Source organism: Vidua chalybeata, chromosome Z, assembly GCF_026979565.1.
Source record: "Vidua chalybeata isolate OUT-0048 chromosome Z, bVidCha1 merged haplotype, whole genome shotgun sequence".
Taxonomy (NCBI): Eukaryota; Metazoa; Chordata; class Aves; order Passeriformes; family Viduidae; genus Vidua; species Vidua chalybeata.
This window is the reverse complement of record NC_071570.1, coordinates 19,179,031-19,206,471: the sequence shown is the minus strand read 5'-3', so window position 1 is coordinate 19,206,471 and position 27,441 is coordinate 19,179,031. Positions and strand designations below refer to the sequence as shown.

Here is a 27,441-nt window from a genome sequence, read left to right as displayed (position 1 = left end):
GAAACTTAAATGGGCTACATAATGGCTCTTTTTAACAGCAACAAAAACTACTCAAGGGTACTTGCTAATATTTCTCATAACCAGAGAAAATGAATCTTCATAAAGACTCCTCAAATGAAGTAAAAAAGGTACTGGTGACAATATTTATTCTTGAGGGGTCACTGTGCATTACAGGGGGGAATGTTTAAAAGATCTCTCTGGAACTAAAACCAATGGCTTTCTAATTGAAAATTTCTCTCCATTAATACAAAATGATTAGTTGCCTTATTCACATACCCCTTGATTTTTCTTTTCATTCATCATGGGTTGCTTTAAAGCAAATACATTTAAAATCTGCTACAAGAAGAGTGGTCTCTTTTACATTGTTGTAAAGTAATGAAAGGACATAGTAAATCAATCCTATTTCTGCCTTACCAAAGGATAACCTTTGTTCTATTGAAGTTGTTTAGATAATGTCAATGCTCTACCTTACTTTCTGGGTATTATGTATGTGTGTGTGTGTGTGTGTGTGTGTGTATAATCTGTCATCTCTGTGTGTCACCTTTAGAATGGAGTAAAGGTAACTAATTCATTAGAAACATACTTATACATACTTACATACTTATAAGGTATACTTATATACCTTGCATACTTATATGTTCATATTTATCCATCTGAAAAACTTTGTACTTTAAGCATTCTGTTCTTTTAATTCATTTCAGCTGTGCATACTACTCCTTCATTTTCTATGTATCTGTAGACATTCATACACACAAACATACTCAGGCAAACACAGATATGTCTATTGCATATATTAGAAGAGAATAGTGAGTTAAGAGCAAAGACAATAAAACACAGATATTTTAAAATATATTACATGGCTCATTGGTCACCAGTTGATGCTCTTGGATTAATATAATGAGACTATGAAGCAATAGACTTTAGAAATGGGAACATTGGTTTAACATAGTAGCATTAAATTATTTTTCTGCTTCTGAAGTGTATGTGAGATTTAGCTTAGTTTCCCCTTCCCTTTAAGCCATTTGGCCACATGTTTTACCATGAAAGGGAGTATCAGACACAATGCATGTAAATACCAAAGACCTTTGAGATCCCTCTCTCACTTTGATGTTCCAAAGACACTGCTGAAATTTTTTAATCTATTTTGATCTACACAAAGATAAAAATAAATAGAAGATGCAAAACATCAGCAACATATATGTCAAGTTCAGCCAGGAGAAAATTAAATAAGCTTCTACTACTTTCTGGCATGTGATGAGAAGTTTAGAAGTTTAGAAGTTTTCCAATGAGCTTGGAAGGCCTAAGCAGGAGAAGTCTGCAGAAAAAAAATTGTGCCCAAAAATACAAAGGGGAAAAAATATATTGTGCATCCCTAGATTAACAGGATGTTGGAGACATTTCAAAGAACACTATATAAAACTTCACAAGAACTTCACAAATTACATTCACTGTGCATAAAAAAGAGAGGTGTTGTGTGTGCTTTAAAAAACAATAATCATATGTTGTGTATCTTGAAAAAAATATTTCATAGTAATTACAACATATCTTATAATAAAAAAATCTTTGAGAGGTTAAAAAAATTCAACAAAATAATATGCCAGAAAAGTTATTGAGAAATTAGTGGCTGGAACAGATACTAATAGTCATTCATATTTTCATAATAAAAGTGTACAGATGTTTGAATTTAAATCTTACTAGTTAAAAAAATAGTCAGCAACACACCAGCTATCTTGAATAAATTATCATCTTTATGATTTTCTCTGAACTCTGCATGTGGTGACCTTTAAAATGGACATACTGCCTCCTTGCTCTGGGAGTGGGTATGGATAGGGAGTTTCAGCTAAAGCATGGGTCAGCTATATCTCAACAATATAGAATAGGTAGGTTTTACTGAAAAATGAAACAAAAATGTGTTTATGCTGCTGACAGGAACACAAGTCTGAGAAAAAATACCAAGTAAAATACCAAGGCCTATTTAACACCCTCTTTCTTATTGCCACATTCAGCTTTTCTTCTTGTAACATTTTACATGCTGTGAACTTCAAAGACCTATACTGTTAAGATCTAAGAGGAATACAAACACACATCATAAAGTACATTAAAATTCTAAAGTGTCTGAATTTATTTTTAAAATGTACCATTTCTGTATGTGTGCATGGCCTTGCTACTGACTGCAGCTAATTTATTTGTATGCCGCGATTAATCTCAGCTCTATATTTTCACAGTTTGGGTAAACACTTCATTTGCATTAAATTTACAGCATTAATGAGATGTGAAATGTACAATGCTACTTGAAATATAAATGATGTAACAAACTAGAATAAAAATGTATTTTTATCACATTTGAAATCAGCAGACCAATTTAAACCTATTACACTAGAAATGATGATATGTTGCCTTGAGAATTTGGTTTTATAACTAATTTTCTAAAAGTAAAATGAAGAAATGTGTTAAACATCTGGAGGAAAAGGAAACAAAACTTGAAAATAATAAACTGTATTTTTTGCTTTGAAAGTTTTGTTTATTTTTATAAACTGATTTTGAAATTAGTATTTGTTTCTTAAATACCTCATTCTACTTCCTAAAATCCTATTAAAGATTAAATGTATGAACTCTTGAAAACTAAAATATTGAAAGAAACATATCGAGTTCCTTAAGATGGGACAAATCTAAGAAAGAAAGAATAGGCTAAACTGATATTTCTTAAAGCATTCAATTTGTTTTGAATAAACATAATCTTCATGTGACAAATACTGAAAACCTCAAGATTTCAGTCTAATCCAAGATACCAGTGGCAGCATGTAGGAAGGTAACATCACAAAAGCTTCTCTACAGCATTACACCTATGTGAAACTTGCCCACCTGTTGCTGGTGTAGGAAGGATGGGTCTCTTGGGCTTAGTCCCACATATCGATTGGCTTGGGATGTGCCTGAGGCTGTGTAGGCTGATTAAGGAAGAACAAAACATATTGATAAAAACACCAACCTATCAAATCTATTACCTTGTGCAGGTACAGTACAAATATGAGAGATCCAGAGTTATGATTTTGCAATATATAGGAAGTGTTTTTGGCTTTTCTTTAAGAGAAAGCAAAAGAAATATTGGACCAAATTTGGAAAGGCATGCGTAAATTCCTATAAACTTCAATGGAAGCTGCATGTGTAAATCATAATGATGTCTCTTGACAACAGTAGCTCCTTTGATTAATTTTTTTTCCAAATTTTTTCATAATTTATTTATTTGAACTAATCACACTTTTAATTTCCATTATACCAATCTAAAGCAACTGTGAATCACTGAAATTGCACTGCTGAGAGAAAATATTCATGATCATATTAATTTTATTTCTGTAAAGGTTCTGTTTTTACCAAGAAAGTACCAAACAAATGTAAAAGAAGAACATAAATTAGAATAAAAATTCTGGTTTACTTATGTGGCATGAAATGAATATTTGCAATAATGGGATATAATTTGATTAATATTTTCCTAAGAAGGGAGCTCATTCTTACTGTGCAATATAACAGAAAATATTCAACTCCACTATACATCAGAAAACAATATTTTCTGAGGGGAGCTACTAAAATAATTCTCTCGCTACCTGCTTCAGAAGATTGAAGAAATCCATTTCTGAGGAGAAAGGGAATGCCAAGTGATGCTGGGATTAGCTACAGAGAATGTATCCTTCACCTGTAGGACAAATTCCTCTCTGGTCTCTCTCAGTAATTCCTAAGAGTCATTATGTTATCATGCCTTTTAGTGGCACTTATCAAATTAGTTAGGTGGTCTTACTCAACTTCCCAGTGTGGAGATGTCCACACTGCAATCTGTAGCATCACAGCCTGGAAATTTACTGTAAAAACAGCAAAGACTTAGCAAAACTACTAAAACTGGACAGACACATAGAAGCATGCCAGTGAGAAGCAAGATGACAGTACTTACTAAACTGGCTTGCTAATATTAAGTTCACATGGAAAAAACCAAGAAAATTCATTCATTAAAAAAAATAAAATTCTATATACAATAAAGAGGCTTTACTGAAAAACTGTCATACGAATTAACCAATTATTTGAAGGAAATTATGATGGAGGCTAAAGGGTTCCATAAATATTATCAAAGCCTGATGTTCTTTCTCATTAATAAAAATTCTGCTATAGCACTTCAGAATGAAAAACAGTGCTAATCATTTGCCAATTTATTTTCATCATACAGAATAATAATGATATTTTTTTGTCCAAGTTATATAAATATATAACTATATATATTTTGGACCAATCAATCAGTCAATCACTACAAATAAAAGTAAAATTACACCATAAAATATGTTTAATGTTGATTTTCCCATTAAGTTAACATCAGTAATGAGTGTGGTGGACCTATTATGACTGATAATAGAGTTTGACTGATAATAGAGTTTATATGTATTCATACATAATTTATATATCAGAAGGACATTATCCCTCATTTTATTGTTATTTTCTTCATCAACAAGCTATATTTCTTCATTTTTTTTATGCTCCTACAGTTACCAACCCAGACTAATGCAGTTTTCTGAAAATCATAACATCCTGAGCTGGTGAGGTGTTATACACCATCTTGTAGGCAGTAAGGCCACATTCAAATAAAATTTGCACATAGGGATTTTTTTCTATTATTATTTATGTGCTGTAGTGGAAAGAATTTACTTGGAAACTAATATGGAAGCATGAAGGAAGCCTTATTTTAAGTATCTAAGCCAAGATGTTCTAAAGGGTCAGCAGGAATCAGCTACTCTGTTCCCATGAGCTGCACAAGAAACTGAGTGATGATTTAATTGGAAAATATGATCCAAATAGTTCCCTTGGTAGTAGGACAATGTACAGATTAGGTATGCTTTCCTATAATGATGATTATAAGGTCATATAACCAGAAAACATCCCAAAACAGTTCTGGCATTTACTGTGTTCTTTTTGCCATTTTTATCAGAAACCCTGACCTCATCTAAGAGTGATATGTAGGCCAAGCACAACCACGTCAAAGTAGAATGAAACCACAAATACTTGAAACTGTACAAGTACTTAGTTGTCTCAGTTTTTTTGTTCTGGTGAAAATGTTTAGAGCAACAGGTTCTACTTTGCTGCTAAAACTAATTCTTCTTAAAAGGTCCAAAAACTGTACTAAAAATCACCAGTGTGGCTACAGATAGACACTTAAAAAAACTAATGTACTTAAGACCTCTTAACAAAACTAATATACTTAAAGGGCAGATAAAATTCTTCCATAAAAATACTTTTTTTTTTTTTTTAATACTTGAGCAGTAGTTTCTCCAAAAGTTACTACTACTACTCTTTTATAACAAATGCTTAAAACAGTTTTCTCCTTTACATCTTACACCTTTGAGTCCCATCTCTTTCTCAGAAAAGTTTTAAAGTGGTATAACACCTGAAAAGGATACTGTTTATGGTCTCCATTAATGACAGACCAATAGTTAGGGAGTGTATTTGAAGTTAAAATATTAAGTAGGTCTTGAACAAGTAATTTTAATTTTTACAAATCCTAAAGCGACTAATACTTTCAAAGACTGTTAAGATTTTTTTCCAAGAATCTGGAAGTGTCTCCTAAAAATCTTCACCCCTCTGCTAAATGCTGGTAACACCAGCCATCTCAAATCCAAATAAAAGTTTAAGGACAACAGAAGTTCAGAACACAGTTGAAAAGCAACATTCTGCACCACTTATCATGAATACTCTGAAAGGAAGAAATTAGTCTAGATATTTGCCCTTATTTCTAGAACTGCAACTCCATTGAAGATAATAGGACAAATAACATGATCCTATACATAGTAAAGAGCTTAAAACATTGAAGTTAGAGTTTGTTACTTTCTATTTTAAAAAACAACAAGCACAAACAGTGGATCTACCATCCCTTGTAGAAATGACAAGGAATGAAAATTTTCTTTTGCCACAACAGTTGTTTTTGCTAAAAATGACACAACCTATATTAACATGCAATTATCATAGCTCAGATTCAGTGTTGTAACAAGGTTTGATTTCTGTAGGAAAGTTCATTGAGGAGCAAATTATCCAGTGCCTCTTTGGAATTCCATCTGTGGGTCATTGTAAAACCTTACTGTCTGGGTGTGCTTCTCAATGTCTTAACAATGTCCACCTCATATGAAAAAAACACATTTTCTTTTCCTTGAATAGTGGTCAAATATGCAGGCTTTTCTCTTTCATTTTGCTTGTCATGTCACAGACTTTGGTTCGTGTAACATGATCCATCAGTTGAAATTTTGGGAGGAAAAGCTTTGCAGTCAGATCATGTTTGCTCTCCATGTAAAATGATGAGCACCCACTTGGTCAAATAGTAGGAAAAGACGCCTTTTTCTGGCCTGAATTTGAAATCATATCAAATCTTTGATGGACATTTTTTGTTTCCTAAAGAAATACTTACTGGTTGCTGTAGGTGAAGATGCCTCACCTTCAGTGGATGTAGTGATGGGTTTAGTATCTGTCATGGTCAGGGTCACAGGTCGCACCGCACTGTGATGGGGAGAGGGTGCCAAAACTGGAGTAAAATGGCCAGGCACTTTCCCTACTACTTGACCACTGCTGTTAGGCTACAAAACAAAACCAAAAGAATGCCTTGTGAAACATACACATTGTGTTTAAGGAACCTACCTATCTTAGGGCTTTCCAGAATTGCCCATCATCATAGGACCTGTGTTTTGGAATGTGCTGCTCTAAATAGGCTATGTATTTCCATGTGATATTTTCACCAGGCAGGTCCCTTTTCAGATAGGTAGTAGATCTTAGGTAGCAGTACTTTTTGGTAAGTATTCTTCCACATTCTTTCTACCTGGGTGCACATGCATCAGATTGTTTCAAAATATTTTTGCTGCTCCTGCAGTGTCTGTGAACCAAAATCCCATGACAACAGGAGTAAACTGACCAGGCACTGGCCCTAATGTGTGAAGTATTAAGAGCAAACAACTGATGTAAAACCTCTGTTTTCACATGCCATACCACTCTGGCTTGGAGGATAACCAAGACTTGACCACAGTTGTCCACAGAGGTTACTCACACTGGAAGGCTAACTAATGATTCACAATTTGGGAATAGGGTAGTTTGGATACGATGCACCATAATGCACTATAATGTACACATTATAACATCTGGCAAAAAGCCACTTACTGAAACCATAGAAGTGTTTAATAATGGGAACTTTGCAAGTCAAGAGCATAAGTAATAACACTTCTTTCATAGATACAAGAGGCTGTCTGCATATAACCTTATGCCAGGTACAGATCATCAAGGTAATATGATACTTTCTACATGTAGGCACATCTGAATATGGCAAAGTTGACTGGTAAATATATGTTTATCCAGTGCTTCAACATACCTTAGATGTTCTGCATGACTGCAAATACTCCAAGGATAAATAATTTGCAACAAAAACTAGCACACAGTAAATAGTTTTTACAACAGTGGCTGATAACTTCTGTCTTAAACCGATTGTGTGCTCTATGAGTCACAACTATTTTAAAAGAATCATACAGGCATGAAATACTGGGAATCTTTTAATCAGAAGCATCTTGTCAAATTAAGATAACCTAAAGACATGGACTGATAAGAACACAATTCAACTGATTCAATGAAAGGTTAAAGGAGGTAAGCATGACTATGGTAATGAAATAATAACTGGACTGACACAATTACCACAAGTACGTGAGAAGTATAAACACACAGAAGAGGAAGGAATTATTTGGAAAATACAGGAAATGCATACCTGGGGTAATGGAATGAAACTGAGAAGAAGGAAATTTAAAATTTAATAGCACAAGAAACTTCCTGACAGGATGATTTACTAAACTTTGCAAATGCACCCAAGGGAGAGTCTTGTTTAGGACATCTAAAGCTAAATTAGCAGAAAACACTAGAAAACACAAGTGCAAATGGAAACCAATATGGTATCTATAGGAACATTGAGCAGTTAGCTGACTATCTCCCCTCTCTAAAATCACAAGCCTCACAATGAAAAATAACAGTAAAAAACCACACTAATTATGAGTGGCAAACTGCCCCTCCTAAGGAGAAAAAGTCACTCTCTAGACACAACTCTTGTCAGGAAGACGTGCTCACTAAGTTGGACTGGATTTTCACTATGCTTCTAGGGAGTCTGCTGCAGAGGCAAGCCTCCTCTCCTGTCCTGGCAGCCCAGCTGTCCACACAGCCTGCTGGAGGGAATACCACCTTTCAGTTGCATTTGGTAGCTTATAGGTGCATCTGGTAGCTTGTAGGTGGACCTGCAACCACAAGGCTACCATAGGAGCCTTAGCTTATGCAGTGTGCTAACATCACAAAAGTAGCTGAGAATCTCTTACCAAAATGATAAACTTTTATTAAAACTAAGAAAGAAGATTCTTTGAATCCCTGTGGATTTAAACAGACAATATAATCAGCTTACAAAAGCAGCTGTCTCTAAAGACAGAAAAGAATAAATTAGAATAAATGAAAATAAATTAGAAGGTCATGGGAGACCATGATGATTTACAGAAATGTATCACTTTATATTGTACTGTAGTGATCCCAGCCAGGGATCCAGTGGTTCACATGGACCTCAGCTTTGTCCTTATCCATATGGCTCAAATGAGCAAACCCACTCCTTGTTCAGACAAAGATTAAGAAAAACATTATACTTATACCCTATTTTCTTCTAAACCAAATTATGTGTGATACATAGTGGTAGTGCGGTATATCACCCCACTCCATCCAAACAGAGGGTGAAATCCTGTGCTTGTTGACAGCCATAGAGAATTTACCAGTGATTTCAGTAGATGCAGTTTGTGATTTCCCACAGTAAGTGCTTCCATTTCTTTCTTTTTTTTTAATTCCCCGAATTTCCTCCTAAATGGAAGTTCTATATCTGCGTCACATGTAAAAGTGAGTGCAGATGCAATACAATGACACTGAGGTCTTCTATTCAGAGAAAAGAAACCTTTTAGGTAAAAAACAATGAAAATTTGTTACTTTAGTAAGTTTAGTTCTTATAGTTCCCAGATTTCATACACTCCACATTAGATTACAAATGCAATTGCAATCCGGGTGTACGAAAGCATATACCTGGTGTGAAGTTTACAAATACAAATCTTCTTCAACAATTGAGCTGTCTTTAAGATGTAAACCAAGGTCCTCCTTTTGACAAAGGTTTTCATAGGAAATGGTACAGTTGAAATTTGCTTTAAACTTCAGTGTTTTTCTTAAGTGTGCTACTTTTGAAAACAGAGTTTATGGATGGCACTCTCATACTCTCACAAATTCTATTAGGAGAACATCTCTCATAAGAAGCCTTCAAAAAACATCCATATTTGTTTTTCTTGCATGCAGTGAATAAGAGTGGAGCAATTAATCAAACTTATATTTAAGTTATCACAACTAGTTTGCAGCTTAAGATCATAAAAATACTCCTAAAAACCAGATCGTATAACTCAGAGTTATTGCTTTGGCCTGTCTTCATATTGACACAGATAGTGCTGCATCAGTTTATATTCGATTCACACTTCCATAGTTATCTTTGGAAACACAAAACTAAAAGATTTTGAAATAAAAGTCTAGATTTTGGATGGTGCAATTGATAGCAGTACAAGCTCATGAACATCAGCTCTCCCAAGTGTCTCAAGTCCTCTGAGCTGCTTTAAGTTTTCTGTCCAAAAAGAGAAATCCTTTGGTCAGAAACAGCTCCTTCATAATCTTATTGAAAACTGATAGCTAGAAAGAACTTTTCCTTTTGGCCTTTACAATTATATCAAATAATATTTTAGCATGGAAACTGCATATCTATTTGGACACTATCCATTTGAATTAAAAGTGCAAATACTTACAGTATTTCATTTAACACAAATTAATTTTTCCTTACACAAAACAGTTCAATATTCTAGTTCCAGTTTTCCTGAAGAGACTCTTACATACAAATGCATTGTAGGTGAAGAATCAGCTGTTACCATCAAATAGGGCATCAATATGTCTATGTGATGGATTCACAGGGGCGATATCTGAGGCATAAACCTCAAGCAAATTCCATAGAGGCAGCTGTGTTAGATAAACAAGCTGTGCACGGGAAAATTTGTGAGGAAAAGAAGTAAACATAATGAAGGTCTGGGAAATTTAGCCCTTATTTATGCAGGCATACATTTTTCTGCTCTTGGATTGAACACTAATTTGATTTTCAGATCTGTTATAATTTTCATCTTTTTTAATTCCACCATCTTGAATTGCCACAGGGCAATTATGTGCATTTATGTGCCCTAAACCAAAGGCAAGTTGTATTTGCTGTCACAGCTGTAACATAATTCAGAATGTCAGGCTGTTGTTATTTGATGGTGTGCACTGTGCACATTTTATTTTAATCCTCAGGTCTGAAGTCTGAACAGAAACCTGTAATCGATATGAATACAGACTTTCTTAAAGTCAGGATTCACTGTATCTCTTTTCCCTGGCAGGATTTTTGAACATATTTATAATCAGTAATTAATCAACCTCCTTTCAGAGTTTTGTTTACATACATGCCGAAATATCAACATATTTAACCTTAGTTATTCAGTTACAATTCAGGACAGTGTTTTGTCATACAGTTCACTATGTTTAGTGTTACAAAAAATATTTCTGATGCTATAATGAAATAGCAACTACTAACATCCACAGATGAGCTAACCAAACACAACAGAAGATTGACACATCTATTAAAAAATTCACATGAAGCATTTATTGCTTAAATTATCAACTATATTTGATTCTCACATATGCACATTTTTTAAAAAAATTGTAGTTATACTTTTCAATTCCAAATAAAATAAATCCAATTTTCCTTGAAATCACCTTCAAGTAAATAGTTAACAAAGGCCAGAAATTATATTAATCTGTGCATGTCCTAGGTATAGCTACATATGATATTCTGCTAGGTGTTTCAGAAAGAAGTTTCAAGGCTTAACAAAACATTATATTATCCATCTAACCACTACACTTGGAGAATAATATATTTGCTTCTCAAAACACCAGTTTTTAATATAAATTCTGTGTTTCACAATCTTATCCTATTATAGCTAGGTGATAAATCAATGAATGTAGTTTAGTCAAACTGGATGTCATGCTTTTGGAAATGCCATTTCACCCATTTCCTCTCAAGAATTCCAGTTCCTTGTAAAGGTGAAGTTCCAATATTATGGTGAACAATATTACTGTAAAACCCTATGGCAGGGTAGTTTTTAGAAGGCTGCTTGAATTAATTTTGTTGACGAAGGTATAGAAGTTACAGTTTTGGATATTTTGGTCCTTTGCTCCCATACTAAATATCTTACGTTAAAAATTGTTTGCTAGATACATCTCTGGAAACTGGAGATCATAGCTGATAAGTTCAGTCTTTGAGCCCACATCATTGTGCTGTGCAATGCCCACGGAGAGTGATGAATATTTTAGAAAATTTACAACCGAAAGAAACCAGAAATATCTTCCATTTTTCTAATTTCCTTCTCTCCTTTTTGTCTAGGACACCCTAATGCTCTATCACCTCTAAAAATTGAATGGCCATGTTATTCTCCCACCAGAAATAGCTGAATGGTACAGCAGTGAGTTTCACAAAATGTGTGAGACACATATCCTCAATTTATCACCCACCTGACTAATAATGATGCTTTTGAGACTCTGCTAAACATAAGGGAATGGTATTACTAGAGTACCACCAGTGCGACTGTAGAAAATACTGTAGGGGAGTTTGAACCTGGTGGGTTCCATGAAGCATTTGCTTCTCACAAATCAAGGCTGCACAGGTTTCCTTTCTGCTATTGAACATTAAAGTAGCAACAGAAATGCCCTTTGCCTTCTTTTAGTGCCCCTTACCACTTTTCAGAGGAATGAATCTCCCTAGCTTCCCTAATAAGACTCTGAGTAATTCATTGTGACAACACATCTTACATAGACCTTTGAAATACCACACCAAAGCTTTATGTGGTATGACATGCAGCTACCTGTCTGCTTGAAAAATTAGCTTTAGAAAAATACACATTGCTGCCAGCTCTTGGCTGACAACATCCCTTCTGTGCTTTCTATAAGAAATCAAGGTGTCGACTTTGATCTAGAAAGGCCTAAGTCTCATTCATTTGGTGAACTGATGTATGAATTTCATGTTGATGTAATGCTGCTGAAACTGAGAGCAACTGCAGAGTTTCAGCAATCCATGTTCAGACATGGATCTCATAAGACGGTCTGGAGTCCTACATCCTGAATCACAATTTTACCTGTGATAAACTTTACCTGGATAATTTTGCATGACAGGAGCATGGGAAAAGAATTCTCTTTGTAGATAAATGTTCAGAAGATATCTTTATGTTACATAGCATTTCATGCACTCTGAAGACATATACTTATGCATTTAGAGCAGATTAAATACAAAATAATAATTTACAACTGCAATTAAATCTTAAAACAACTTCTCAGTAGATAGTGTTAAGCTAGGACCCAATCTTTGCCTCCCAATTACAATTAAAAACTGCACATTGCCTTATTTAATCTTCAATAATTTCTAAAAAAATAAAAGGAAAGTCTTGCTCAAGAAGCTGAAAATTATTAAACATCAACAAATAAAAGAGGTCCTAGCTATACCAAAGAAATCACATGCACACAATTTTGCATGTTTTGGCTTATTCTGCTAGTAGTCTCCCAAGAATCAACAGGAAACACTTTGATCAGCCCAAAGAGAGCTTTACAAGATCCCATCATCAACACCAAATGACTGTAATTATTGTATTGAAGAATGTAAGACAAAGCATCTGCTTAGCATCCCTGAAGAATGTACCTTTCATTGAATAAAAGGTTCAATATCCCAATCAAATACAGGAGGAAAATAAGGCCCCATCAGCTTCCATAAACAATTATTCTGAAGCGCTTCAGATATTTGTGTCTTCAGACAAAGATAAAACCAATGAAAAGATAAAGCTGCAAAGTAACCCACTCTGCAATAAAGTATTTTTATCAGAGACAGGAATTTTACTAAATATGTAGTCGTATATGTTGCAAATATGCAGCTGTTCACTCAGCCTGTAGTACATAACACATGTAAGCCATTTCTTGTAAGAAGAAAACAGTCCAATACTTAACCCATCAAATTCAGTTAGTTTTACCATATCAGGCAATCTTCATATTTCATCATAAATATCACATTTGAGCTAAGGTTACAGGTAAACTGTGTCCTTCATAATAACTTCCTCAAAAAGCTTGGAAGATTGTCTGTTTCTGTTTACTTGGTTCAGTCAGAAAAAAAGATAATTCATACTGATACTAGGATGTTCATCAGCAGGATTCACCTCAACTGTTTGCTTTACTATATTTCCTTTATCACACTTGCTGATCCTTTTTCTGTGATTCACCACACCTTCATCAGGAAATTATTCCATTTAACTCAACTGTGAATTATGTTTGGAGGTTTTAGTTTTGATTTCAGCCACACAATTGATATTGTGTTTGACTATTTGTTCAGGCTCATTGGAAATCTTATTTTGATACTGTATGTAATTCATACTATCCTGAATAATAATAAATTCCATGTGTGTGCAGATTAGTGCATGTGTGCATCTGTACTTGTGTACACAGATACAGAGGAGGTAATATTTTCTAAGATTAAAAGATTCACCCATCTGGAATCATTCAAAAAGGAAATACATGCTGGAAATTTGCAATAGCTTTGAAAACCTCAACACATTCTACATGGATAAACACCATAGGAGGATTAGACACATATCAATCCATTAGCTTTTGATGAAACCTGCATTGAATAATCAGTATCAGTCAGGGACACTTGCACCCCATCATAATACAGATCTATCCTCACACATACAATCTCAACCAGTAACATGAGTACCTAGCTAAGAAGAAAAGCATTGAAATAAATAAAAAAAGAGCTTAGCAGAAATTCTAAATCAGTGGAAAGTACAACACTTCTAAAAACCCTGTGAACTTACCAGAGTACTAACTTGAGACAAGTCCAGCTCTGTATCTAACAAGCTCTATTTCTGTTCAGTACATTTGTTTGTTTGTTCTCCATATTGAGCAGGGGATAAAATGCAGATATTCATGAAACCGGCAGCAACAGCTCCCTTTTCTTTAGGATCATCCATTGTTGAACCATTTTTCACTGCAGCCAAAGGGCCTGTTTGAACTTCCTGACTGTTCATCACACATAATTTGGACTATTTAACATTATGTCAAGAAAATTGCTCAGTGCTTCTCAGTGGGAACCTATGAGATCTCTATATCCTTGAACTAATTTTACTTAAAGTATTCCACTGAATAGCATGACTGTCTCCCTATAATCAGTGCAGCAGTAATGTAATTAATCTCAAAATTGCTGTGGGGAGTACAAGGCATCTCAGTTCCTTGTTGTAACAATCTAAATTAGCGTATTACTGAAAGATGTTCAGGACGAACAGTTCATTTTAGGTAAATGCTATCAGGGTATCCATCCTTTCTATTTCTACAGCTAAATTAAAACTATCATCATATTTCTTCTTTTGAAATCCAAATGAGTATGTTTTGAGGTGGGAAAACATAATTAAATTTGATGGGTATTCCTGCAGATACAGTCTTGAATTTTATAGTAATTAAATTTGTTTGAATAAAAATTCATGTTTTATTTAGAAAATAAAAACTGGTTTGGCTCAAAGCATCCTATTGTATCAGAACAATTCTCTTTTGTCACTGAAACTTCATAGACTGTTGCTTCTTCTTTTCCGAAGCAAAAAATTAATCCTGCTGTTTTACTTTTTATACTTTTTTATATAAACTTTAACTATTTTATTTAGTGATATTTTGACCAGGCATGCAACTACTCTAACTTACAGCAAATCTCAGAGATGAACTTCAAAGAATTAAATTTTTTAAATATTCCACTAATACTAGTGGTTAATTATAATACATTATGGTGAATAGACGATGCAGATGACTGAAATTGCATATTTTGTGTCATTTACCCCATCTCCTCTTTTCAGGAATTAAACCAAATCTCAAATGAAATGAAAAAATTACCCTAATAAAAAGGCTATGGAAAGTGATGAAAATTGTAAATTAGGGCTAGTTAAATCTGTTATTCCCTATGGAATATACAAAAATATGAAGTCTTCTCAGTTTGCTACTACTCTGTAAAAAATCAGCAGACTAAAAATTAATCTTTTAAGGTCAAAAGATTATTTTTTCAACCAGAGATAAGGGAAAAGAGTTGGGCAAAAAGTTGAAAGCATAACTCCTGCTCAATGAATATACTCTCTAATGTTAAAATCATAAGACAGCACATTTTTCAACTGAAAGAAAGTCAGATACTTCATTTAGATGTAGTTTTTTTCAGTAATGATCCAAAGAAGGACATGGAACAATCCAGAGAGATTATCACCTAATCTGCTCTTTTAACATATATAAGAAATCAAAATGTAAGTAAAACAAGCACTGAATAATTAAAGAAATGCATAACAGTACGGGCCTGATTTAATTTGCATAATTTTCCCTTAATAGTGCCTAATTAAGACATCAGTTAAAAAAAAAAAAAAATCCAACAGAACTCTGAGATTTTCCGCACTGAATTAAAGCTAAGGACTTTTAATGGGTGTCTTAATTAGACTTTGTTATTCATGGAAATTTTACACAAATTAAAATCAGGTCCTGCATGCAACATTCCCAGCTGAGTCTCAGAAAAAATGCTATACAGGATTTAAAGAATTTTAATCTGTGCAGATAGCAATTTGTATTCCAAGTCAGTTTTTGGTTTAATTTTTGTAATCCTGTAACAAAACCCACATAGTCAGAATTTGTTTCTTGAAAGTAAATTTTGATTTTATGGGCCCACCTTTTTTCTTTTTCTTTTCTTTTCTTTTTTTTTTTTTTTTTTTGTTGTTGTTGTTGTTGTTGTTGTTGCCTAAACATATAGGAAGTCATGTGGCTGAACCAGGAAATTAGCCCATGGGGACAATAGCCACCATGACCTTCTGCACAGTCCATAGGGTACAAATCTGTTATTCAGCTGAGAAAGTTTGATTCAGTCTTAAGTTCCATTGCTGCTGTAACCAAAATGAATGCTGCAAGGCCTGTCATTATTGGTGAACAAAACCAGCCTAAGCCCAAAACAAAATACTATCATAGCAACCCCTTCATCCCTGTTAAGGCCTTCCAAAGGAAGCTAACTCTTAGGAGAAGGAAAATCTGTCTCTTCAGTTTACATACCCAAGGCTCTTCCAAAAAACATGCCAAAGCAAAAGCAGCAAGGCTCCACAAGAGTCTTTCAGAAAAAGCATTAAAAAAATAACAGCCTGAACAGCAAAGATTACATTACACTGACACTGGACATATTCTAGGTATTGACAAACCAAGTCTCAACTGCAGTTTATCCTGTAGTGCAGATCACATGGTAACACTGTGTCCTGGGAAAGCAATTTTACACACAGTCCTTCATAAATTACCTCACTAATGAAAAACATATTAATTTCCAATATCAGACACAATTTTGAACCCATGCTATTGCCAGGAGCGCATCTGCTATGGCATATTCTCTACAGAAGGAAGAAAAAAGAATTTGTATGTCTGTGTTGTGCTCACTATTCAAAGAAATATCAGTGCCTATGGAACAGGGCAAGTACTAACTTACAAGAGTTTATTTTCATCACCAGGCTATAAATATACTTGTATGTCCACGCGTGTACTTGGACATGCGTATGTATCAGCATACTCCTTGCAGTGGGAGCTTTGCCTCTGGTGGCCCAACCTGCCGGAGGAGTGCAGGACCAGAACCTGCCCTGTTGCTGCTGCCAGGGCTTTCAGTAGAGTATTTTTCATACACTCAGCAGAGGAAAAGCAAGTAAATATGCACCAGCACCCTTTATTCAACCACAATGAACAGGATAAGCTGTATCACTTATATAGCAGCTCCAGATTTCTCTAAGACCAGAACTGACAAGGCACCAGTCTAGATGCCTTAGAAGACACATGTTCCTCACAGGACTTGTTTTGGAGGATTCGCATAATTTTACAGTACCTGGCTAGTCTGCGGGCTGGACGGGTCGTAAGAAGGTACATAGTTCTTCAGAGTATCCTGAGGATTCAGGTGGGGAGGATATCTGATCGTTGGATGAGAGAAGTAGCTAGATGGGGCAGGAGGGAGAATAGCTTGTGCTGGAAATGGCAATGGTGAAGGTGGAGGTGGAGTTCTAGTTGAGATGACTGGAGAAGATAAAATAAAATTAAAATTACTTCGCATCTTGCTTCTTCTAAAATTCTTCACCTCTGTGTTACAGCAAAAAAAATAAAAAGTCAGTTATAAATCAATGTATAGCACTCTGCTTAATGGCATTTTTACAGAAAAACTTACAGGTCCTGCCCTAACATTATCCCAGGAAATGAAAAGTGCAACTGTTTCAAATTCATAAATAGTGCATCTTGTTTTGGTTTTGTGGGTTATGCCATCATAGTTTTTTTTCATTTTTTTTAAAACAGAGGCCATTCACCAACATAAAAGATATTCCAATTACATAAATTTCCCATCTGGAGCCCAAAAAAAATAAAATTAAATACTAAATAAAGGCCCCACTTTTATTTACAGCACTTCAACCCTGAGGAAAATCACCAAGCCCCAAGAAACAAGGATTCCTCACAGCATTGCAATCTACCTGCCTCATCTGGGGACAGAGCAACATCTACTCACTAATATTGCCACAAATATTTGCTGACCTTTATGAAAATGTTAATGAACATTCAACTTCAGGGCCTGAGAAACCAATCAACTCAATAAAATTATCTTTGACTAATAAAAAAATTATCTACCCTACCCATTTTTATTCTTTTCATTCTCTTTATTTCCAGCCCCTACAAACACACAATTTTCTATCTAAAGACTGTGTGCAGTGTCTAAACTGACAATGTTCTCACAGTGCAAGGAAGGTACAGATTGTCCTTCTGGTGCCCAGTTGCCAGTCTGGAAGCACAGAGCTTTCTTCTATTACTTTGCACAACACACCTTCCACCCTTACTACACAGTTAGAGAGCACAATACTTGTTGTATAATAAAACAATACTTGTTGTATTAAAACAAGAGGTACTTAGTTCAATGGAAATGGAGAAGAGACAAGGAGTTTCCATTTTCATTAGTGGAAAAATACAAAACCAGGTCTGTAAAACAAGGTTATTTTTACTTTGTTCAATGGTTCTCTACTGTATCAGCACAAGGATATCAACAGTCCTCTTCAGGACCACCTTTCACATCTCTGGGTTCTTCAGCTTAATTTTTAAAGGACTTCCTATATTTTTGGGCATTGCTTATCGGCATTATAGAACAGACTACAAAGATTAAAATGGGATTTCCCAACAAGTAAATAATTCACCCACAAGTTATGTTACAATTGTCACTCAAGTATATTTTAAAACTATACTCTAAATTAAATATAAAGATATACTCATAAGTTGTTTTTGTTTTTATTTTTTGTTTGTTTGTTTTTTTGGTTTTTGGGGTTTTTTTGGTTTTTTGTTTGTTTTTTTTTTTTTTTGTAGCAGGTTCATTTTACTGACAGCTCCACCAAATTCAGTTTAAACAAAATACTAATTACTGCTCTGGCATGTCAGAGCTATGCAAAACAAACACAAATGAAGAGAAATCTTTCCCTTCCATTTCACCCATTATCTCTATATGCTTGAGTATCTGCTGGTAGTGGAAACCTCAGAGTGACCAGAATGAGTCCAGGACCATTTTGTAATAAAAATAAGTGGATGTTAAGGGGGAAAGAGTCCTTATGCATTAATTTAAAGGGATTCACTTGAAATCATGGAGGAAAAATAAAACAGAAACTTCTCAAAGCAAAACTGCATGAGAAAGAAAAAAACCCAAAGTTTTCAAATCTGTTTTACTCTAGTCACTCAGCTCTGCTGAAGAAATTAAAACTTTTATATGTAGTGTATGTCAAGGAGACATGATGAGATGTTGAAGGGACACTTCTGAGGACTGTGTTCTCATCTGAAAACCATGGTCAGTCTCACCTATAAATTTAAACAGACCATGATGCTGGAATTTCCCTGTCATTACTGATAAACCCTCAGGACAACATGCATTGTCATATTTCACATATCTTATCCTTACTTCAAGTGAATTTTTACTATGGATTTACTAGTGATTTCAGAAAACAGGTGTTGGAAAATACTTAATCGAGACTCTTTAGACTCAGCATTCAAAAGAAGCACTGGTACTTATTGTGTCATATAGAGAACATGTTTGTGACTTCTCTTGTGTATTAAATCCTGTCTATTCTGGTGTTTAAATACAATATAGTCATAGCAACAATAATAAAAAAGGGATTTAGGTGAGAGGATGAAATACAGGGAGGATTTTTCCTCTGTCAGTTTCTTCATGCATTGTACAGTTTACCTTATTCACTGGTTAATCCTAAATCCTTTTTAGTGACTTCCAGCAGTCAGATTACCTGAACAGCTAAATGAATACTCCTGCAAGAATATCCCAACCTTTTCCATTTTTATTTTCACCAGTATTATAAATTGGATTAGGTCTCTAAGAAAGTCTGCAAAAACGCATCACAATTTGATTTTAGGAAAGGAGAACAGAGCAAATGAAGAGGGAGTTTTTTATTTCCTCCTCCATAACCCTCACCACTGTGTGCAACTCCTGGGATTCCTGGGTGGTGATGTTGGGGAAAAGTGCTCAGTCTTGATGACGAATCCTGGGGAGAAGTAGGACTAAACAAAGGCTTTTCAGGTTTCTTCATTGTAGGAGAAGACATATCTACAATAAAAAAACAATGTAACAGTAACATTAGCTTAGAAGCCTGCCTCAGGACACATCATTTTGTAAACTGAAGATATTTCCTTTTGCTGCTTTTGCACAAATATTGTATGATGATCCAAATCCCTTACAATGAATAAACTAATTTTAAATTACTGCTTTCAAATTTGAGAATTAAAAATAATGTCCTAACAGGTCTTTGTCCTGCAAAACAGAAACTAAATTTCTTTCATACCAGATGAGTCAAATAGTGAAAAAAATTATGTCTTTAGAACTTCCCTAGACACTTCTCAGCTCCCCAGAACATCACCAAATCATCTGCTCCTTCAACAGTCACTTAATTTTTATTGCATTTTTTAATGGAACACCTACACACAGGTGTGTAGGGTAATTGCCATGCACATGCCAGTTTATGGTATTTATTATGTTGTTACTTCAGAATTTATCCCTTACTCTTCCCAAAACCATAGTGAAACAATGTAACCTCCCTAAGAACAAGGGATACTTTAACTTGTCTGGTATTTTCCATGTCTCAAGGATGGTCTTACCACTTCTTCCTTTGAGTTTCCCTATCAATAAAAACATTTCTTTAGAGTTCACTATGTGAAAATAACACACTAGTAGGGACAAATGTATGATTTCTACCAAGCTTACTGAAGTTCCCCAGAGCGAAAATACTGGATTTTTTTCTGAAAGTTTAAATTAATTGATCAATATTTGTTGGACTTTGCACCAAATTATTTCAAGTATAATTACAATATTTTTATAGAACAGACATCAATATTATAATTGGTTCCATTTCAAATCAATGGACTAACTCATGTTCAAAGCAGAGATAATTTCTTAAGCAGTTTACTGGACAGGGGCCACATTGCAGCTGACTTTCCTACATGGACCATGTTATTTTTTAAATTATTTTTGACCCTTTTAATATTGGCATACTCTATTCTGCTAAGACAGGCCTGAAAAATGTGAATGTCTTATTGAGACCAAGTTGGACCAATGTTTTCTGAACTGAACTTAGAGCAGGACACGTAAAACTGACAGTCCACTTCTTTACCCTGCCCCATCCTGCTGTCAATCCCTGCACAGACACTGGCACAAGACCCAGAGTAGACTCTGCCTGTGACCCTCCACCATCCCCTGCAATTCCCACCCTCCACTTTGATCCTGACTACTATGTCTGATAAGTGCCTGAATACCCTGAAAAGTTAGTATCTTCAACAATGCAGCTGAGAAATGATTTATTTGTTTTTAAGTTTCAGGAAGGGATTCCAATCCTTATTACATTGAGAATGAAAATAAAACAGACTTTTGGGGAAAAAAAAACTGAAATACAGATGAAAAGCAGAAATATGCCAAAAGCACTTGGACAAAGTCATTTTAAGGTCAAAATTAATCAGACACAGTGTCCTGTCCTGCTGAGAATGTTTTTCAAAAGTGAAATTCTCAGTGCTGTTCCAAATCGCTATTGTTTGTATTCTCATATTACTTTGGAGATACAGCACACAGACACCCAAACAGGTAGCATGTTATACATTCTAAAGCATTGCATCAAAGTAAAAGGGGCTTATGCAAATAAAAATAGTTAGAACATCTCATCTTCCAACAAGGTAAATCTGCCTACATAGGAAGGCAGAAGAGCTGCTGTGAAACATAGCATATGTAGCCTGTTCATCAGCAGCTTGCACAAATGGTGCTCCAGATGTATAGCTACTCAAGACAGCCCAAGGCAACAATTTTGATCAATTCTAATGTGATAAAATGCTGCAGGGAAAGTGCAGAAACATGTTTACATCAGCCTTTAATTAAACTGTTGTTCACTTCCAAAGAACCTTAGGAAACACTAATGAGACATGAGTTTTGGCAATTTCCTCATCAAAGCAAAGACCCTCTTTCTCAGTCTAAAGCAGCTTGCCATGCAGGCAGTTCCTGGATGAATGTCATCTTGGCACAGCACTTGGCAAGCCATCTGTAAAGAGAATTCAGCTGGAATTGAACAGTGACCCAGGGCAAGTTTAAACATCCACCTGCCTATTTCTGGACACCTGACCTGCTTTCTTGATCACCACCACAGCACAGCAGCTTCTTTTTCTTGCTTATGAGAGATGCCTATAAGCAGAGCTAGAAGAATCCATAAACAAATAATAAATATCTTTCAATCTTTTAATTCTAGAAATCTTTTTATTAATATATTTTCTACTGCTTGGTTTTACAAGCCTTTTGTTACAAGGTACACTCTTGCAAAGAACAATCTGTAAAGATTTATTTACAACTCACTAGTGTCGCATCACCTCCAGGAAAATTAAGATAAACCCATATTCAGCTACAGTATATATCACCATAATGAAGGACAAAAAACTATGGAGTCCATAGCACCATTGTCAAGTCATAAGTGGCATCCTTCCATGTTACAGCTTTAAATTAACTGCTCTTTCCCAGAGGCAGTACTTGGGATGATTTCTGGTAGCAGGATACACTACATACATCACAGCCAGCTTGGCCTCAGTCTTCACCTCATCTGATAGGTACTTTTGCATGAAGCCTGTGAAAACTTCAGTAAAATTTTGAATTCACTTTGGATGTCCGAATAATGACAAGAAATCCCACCATACTCAGGAACATATTCTGAGCTTGTTTTGCTTTACACCTGCACGTGTGAAGAAGGAGCAGAGCCACTTTACACAGGCAGAGCCAGCATCACCAATTTTCTGACAGCTCAATATGATTTCCTTTAATAATGTAAACATTATGTATTTCTCAACTGTCCATTTTAATAAGGCACCTAACGCTGAATACTGACAGCTGAGTGACTTTAAACCACAACCACCTCTCCTTTATTGAAAAAAGGCTTTGTTACATCTACCCTAAAGACTTGGCCCTGGGACAGCTGGATGGAAACTAAGATATATGAAGATCAAAATATATTAATTTCTTTTAATTAATTATTTTAATTAATTTCTCTTCTCCACAAAAAGAAGAGAAGGAGTGGGAACACATTTTAATATGCATATGTGAATAAATAGGAAAGAGAGAGAGATGTGCCTGAACAGCTGGGTGTCTGAAATACTTGATGTTTGTAACTGAGAAAGACTGGATTAGAGTTCCTGTCCTGTACCTGACAGAGACCAGTCTTTGCAACTAGCTCGTTCCTCTTACAAATCTGTGCCCTAATCCTTGACTTGTTGGTGTCTTATTCCACATCACTGTAAGTGTTATCTTGGACCAGAGATAAGGCCTCCTAAAAATTTATTTACTTTCACAAAAAATTCTGGTAATTGAGGTTCTCCAGAATGAAAAATCAACAAAATAAAACAGAACAAAAAGTCATGGACAATTCCGTGCTATGGTTTTTTGAGACATGTTTAACAATTCTCAAGGTGAAGGCCTTCGTACTCACTTTTGAGAGAAACAAGAGCGTCATGCAGCTGCATGCATACTGCTTAGCAGCTGGGAGTGTTCTGAACTTTAGGACCAGTGTCAAGGTTTGGAAAGAGCTGCTCATTTCACATTCAAAAGACTGATCTGTTTTACTTCACATTTTAAAAACTGATTTCAGTTTTACTTTTGCTTCTATATCAAGTGTGGAAAACCATTTTACATATGAAAATTTTACACTAGATTAGAATATTTCACTGTATGAAGACTTGATAACCTCCCATTTTCAAATCAGCCTTCTTAGCGTCAACGTTATTTTCACAGGCACACCTCCGATATTACACAGTCCAGTCTAGCAGACTGTGACACCTGTTTTCCGATCAGGAACCATGCCCAAGGCTCATCAAATGCTCTGTTGTGCTTTTATGCCATTTCACAACAGATAAACCATTTCAATGTATCATCTTTTGAGATTTGTATTGAAAAACTTAAGAGAAACTAGACTAGAATTTCTACCAATGTAATTTTCAGTATTTTAAGCTGTCAAGAAAAACAGTAAAACAATACTGCAAATCAGAAAAGCTACAGCAAAATGAGTAAATTAATTGCAATAGCAACAGAATTATTTCTTTTTTCATTAGTCATATAACAAATTACACTACTTTATTTTGTTTTGTTCTCTAAGTATTAATATATATAAGAGAAGAAAGTGATACAAGAACTACCAGACAACTGAAACACAAAAGTCAAAACCCTTTAGATGGAGCAGACATGTCATTCTTCTTATCGTTAACCACATGAACTTGCAGAATACTGTACTCCATTGCCAACAGTAACATTCTGTGGGCTGTGTTTACCTTGAAGATTTTCTTTACCTCAGCAGAAAGTGGTTTGAACAAGAGACAGAAGGGTTTTAGCTTATGCCTCCCAGCATACTGGGGAGGGGGGGATATAGGGAGATAGTGTGGAAAACCCAGACAAGTCCCTGTGTAAATGAATCTAGGACACACTCTGCTGGTGTTTGTGACTAGCTGTATAAAGTTGGACAACTGAAATTTTCCATTGCATTACTGACTATCCTACTTTTTTATGGACAGAAAGCAAAACAACCCAGTAACTCCTGTTAAAACTATATGCACTAGCTTTTGGAAAGTATAATCTAGTGCATGGGCATTTAAACTAAAGTAACTGGGAAACCTGCATAAACATTTCCGAAAATTAATTTTTAATTTTTTTTAATTTTAACAGAAAGTTATTTAAAAATGGGGGATGACCAAAGCTATGATGGTCAGATCAAACAATTAATATTGAATATGTGGGCACCAAAACTATCCCCACCCCAAAATAGTTTCAAAAAATGTCCACCTATACGACAAGACATACAGACCTAATCCCATAACTGTTGTATCTTATTACATGTACATAAAACTGCATACTGAAGAGATTATGTCTATGTAAATTTACAGCTACTCCCACCAAGATTAGGCTGAAACTATGGTACACTATCCTGTAAGGCTGTGGGCAGCAATTCTTCATTCCCGTCCTTTAAAAAGACACCTCGCCACTTCTCCCCAGGAAGTAACAGTAAAACACCCAGGAGAGGTTTATAATCAGCATGACTATGTTACTATATCTGCACTGTTTCCTATGAGAAGAAAACACACCTTTTTTTTCCCATGCATTGATCTTCTAGATGAAGCTGGCCAGCTTCCTCACCTTTCCTCACCCTTATCTCATACCAGAAACACTGTCCTGCTGTGAGACCCCCAAGCTTCAGGTGTCATCATGGAGATCCTTGGGTTCTGGGGTGCTGCTGTTGGAAGGAGGTGAAAATGTCTCCATCCCCTTCACAGTGACCCACAGGGACCAGCTGCACCTCTGCAGCCTCTCCTGTCTCACATCTTCCTACGACTGCAGATTCAGTTCATCCAACCACTTCTGTGGTTGGATGAATACCACAACACAGCCTGTCAGATGTCGTATGGGAAGTACTTAGGACTAAAACAGAGCTCAGTGCAGAGCTACCTATTAAACATGGAGCAAGCACTGCAAGTAAAGAGGCTGACTTTGGAAATAGAGATAAAAGGCATCAGACCAAAAATACTGTGTTGCTATAACAAATATATATACCATCACTAAAAAAGTCACTGCCATAAAAAACCTTTAAGTAGCTCCAGTGTATTTTGGGTACTTGAGTACTTTTTTTTCTATCTTCACACTTCAGAAATAGACTGGGCCATTTCATCTTCTATAAATCACTGTTAAGAGGTGTGATTCCTGTATATGGCTGTGATAGAAGAGCATTGTGGAAGAATGAGAAATGTTCCTAAAAACCAAAAAAAATTATAAAGACTTTGGAGTACATTTTAGTCAATTATTAAGTTATCCTACAGAAAGTCATCCAGACTTCAAGGAAAAATGTACAGCTGTAACCTTTCATTAAGGCTGGGACTCCAAGGACCTTGGCCAGAAAATAAATCAATACTGTAATCCTAACTGCCAAAGTCACAAAAGTATTTCCAGTTTCTAATGCAATAAGATTAAATGGCTATTTGAGATAAAATAATGTGAGGGAATTTGTTGATTTAGAAACACTCAGATGATAAAATCTTTTTATTGCTATTATAGTCTATACTGGTAACAGTTAGGAATATTTTAAGAGGTGTGCCACATTAATTGTTGATCCATCTGGGGAATGGTTTTGAATGGAGACAAAATCATTAAGTCAAACTGAAATATACTACTTTGATCAAGTTTGATACAGATTGTTTGAAAGCAGTAAAAAAATACCTTTTAAATATAATGTACAAACATAGAAACACAGAATCTATGAATGAAGAGAGGTGCCCAAAAAATTACAATATCTCTTCTTTCCAGAAATGAAAATATTCTGCACCAAATATGTTAAATTATGCAGACTTACACATACCCTACAAGTTCTAAAAAGAAGTGATCAGTTTCAAAATACTAAATCTCTTATTCAGCAAAATTAGTATAAGAAAATTACTCATAATAGCTCCTGGGACAAATCTTGCATTGAGACATTCATTTTATAACTCATTTCAATCAAAGGATATCTACCATCCAGATAACAGGATGTTGCCATGATATAAAATTCATCACAGGATAATGGCCATGAATACAAGAAAAATTTCCTTTTTGCACTGACATCTTTCATTGATCAATATGGAGATCGTGGCTGTATTCACTAATCACACATCGAAAACATTAAGTAATAGGTCTTTCCACAATATATTTGTCAAAACAAATGACAAAGAATCTGTAATGAGACTTTTTACAGTGACTTTATTGAGCAAATAACAGTCATTTCCAGGAATGCAAAAAAAAAGCAAACCTTTTTTGTATGCTTCCTATTGCATCTCCAACTATATTTGTCTTTCTGTTTCTTCATTCGGTTGGAAACTTAAGTGTTCATGGGTTGAAGGAAATGTCAGGTGCCTGCTCTGACCAAAAGATAAACCTCCTCATCTGCTATTCTGAATACTTGAAGATACTTATGAACAAGTTGTAAATTTGTCTACATCTACTTTAAATACAGAAAAACAGATAGAATCTTTGTTGCTTTGTTTTTTGAAGACAGCATAAAATTAACATCACTCTCAGTAATGCAGGATGTCAATTTTCTCGATGTACAAGCAACTTACTCATTCTAAGGTAACATTTTTGCCATCCTGTTCATGGTATGTTTTCTTTCTCTGTATTTTCATTAAATAAGCATTTGGGACATCCTTCACCTATTTTTCTATACTTAGTGCCTTTCAAGCTTTAAGTGTTTTTCTTCTTTATAAAAATAATGTTTGACTTATTCCAGGTACCAGCAGCTTTTCTTGCAAAATTGCCACTATAGAAAACAAAAGTAAACCAATTCCCTATTGATCTTGGATTTCTTTAAACTATCCCAACATTTAACATTATTTTTAAGAAGCAGACAAAGTTTGTGCACTGAACTCTGCCAACATCCTTTTCTGCAATAAGGAAGAACAAGGAGAACTCAAATAGGGCCTTCAGATAACTGTTCCTTGTTAAGGCTATTGTTTGTTACCATGACGCCATTTTCAGAGGCACAGCAGCCAACAGGCTCACAGAAGCCATGTCTAAAAATTTGCTGTGGAAATACACCTTGAGAAGTTAGCCTTGGTGAAACGTATCTCTCGCTTTAAAAATGTGAAGTTATGAAAATTTATCAAGTGGTAGATTTTACTGCAGTGCTGAAAATAATCCTATCATACTAGTCAAAAATATATAAAATTATA

The 27,441-nt window shown here is 35.1% G+C and overlaps 1 protein-coding gene across 8 annotated transcripts in view; it reads right to left on the bottom strand.

The window, feature by feature from the left end:
- NFIB (nuclear factor I B) overlaps nt 1–27,441 on the bottom strand; it is a 189,739-nt gene that overhangs the window by 42,601 nt on the left and 119,697 nt on the right. For 2 of the 8 annotated variants that reach the window (XM_053932902.1, XM_053932904.1), the window contains exons 7-10: nt 19,658–19,789; nt 17,042–17,226; nt 6,431–6,596; nt 2,863–2,945 (exon numbers count right to left, since the gene is read on the bottom strand). The exons of 1 other annotated variant lie outside the window; for it this stretch is intronic. In XM_053932902.1, coding sequence (XP_053788877.1) covers nt 2,863–2,945; nt 6,431–6,596; nt 17,042–17,226; nt 19,658–19,789 — 566 coding nt within the window. The remainder of the gene's footprint in view (nt 1–2,862; nt 2,946–6,430; nt 6,597–17,041; nt 17,227–19,657; nt 19,790–27,441) is intronic. 5 more of the 8 variants (XM_053932907.1, XM_053932906.1, XM_053932905.1 and 2 more) reach the window with 3 other exon arrangements.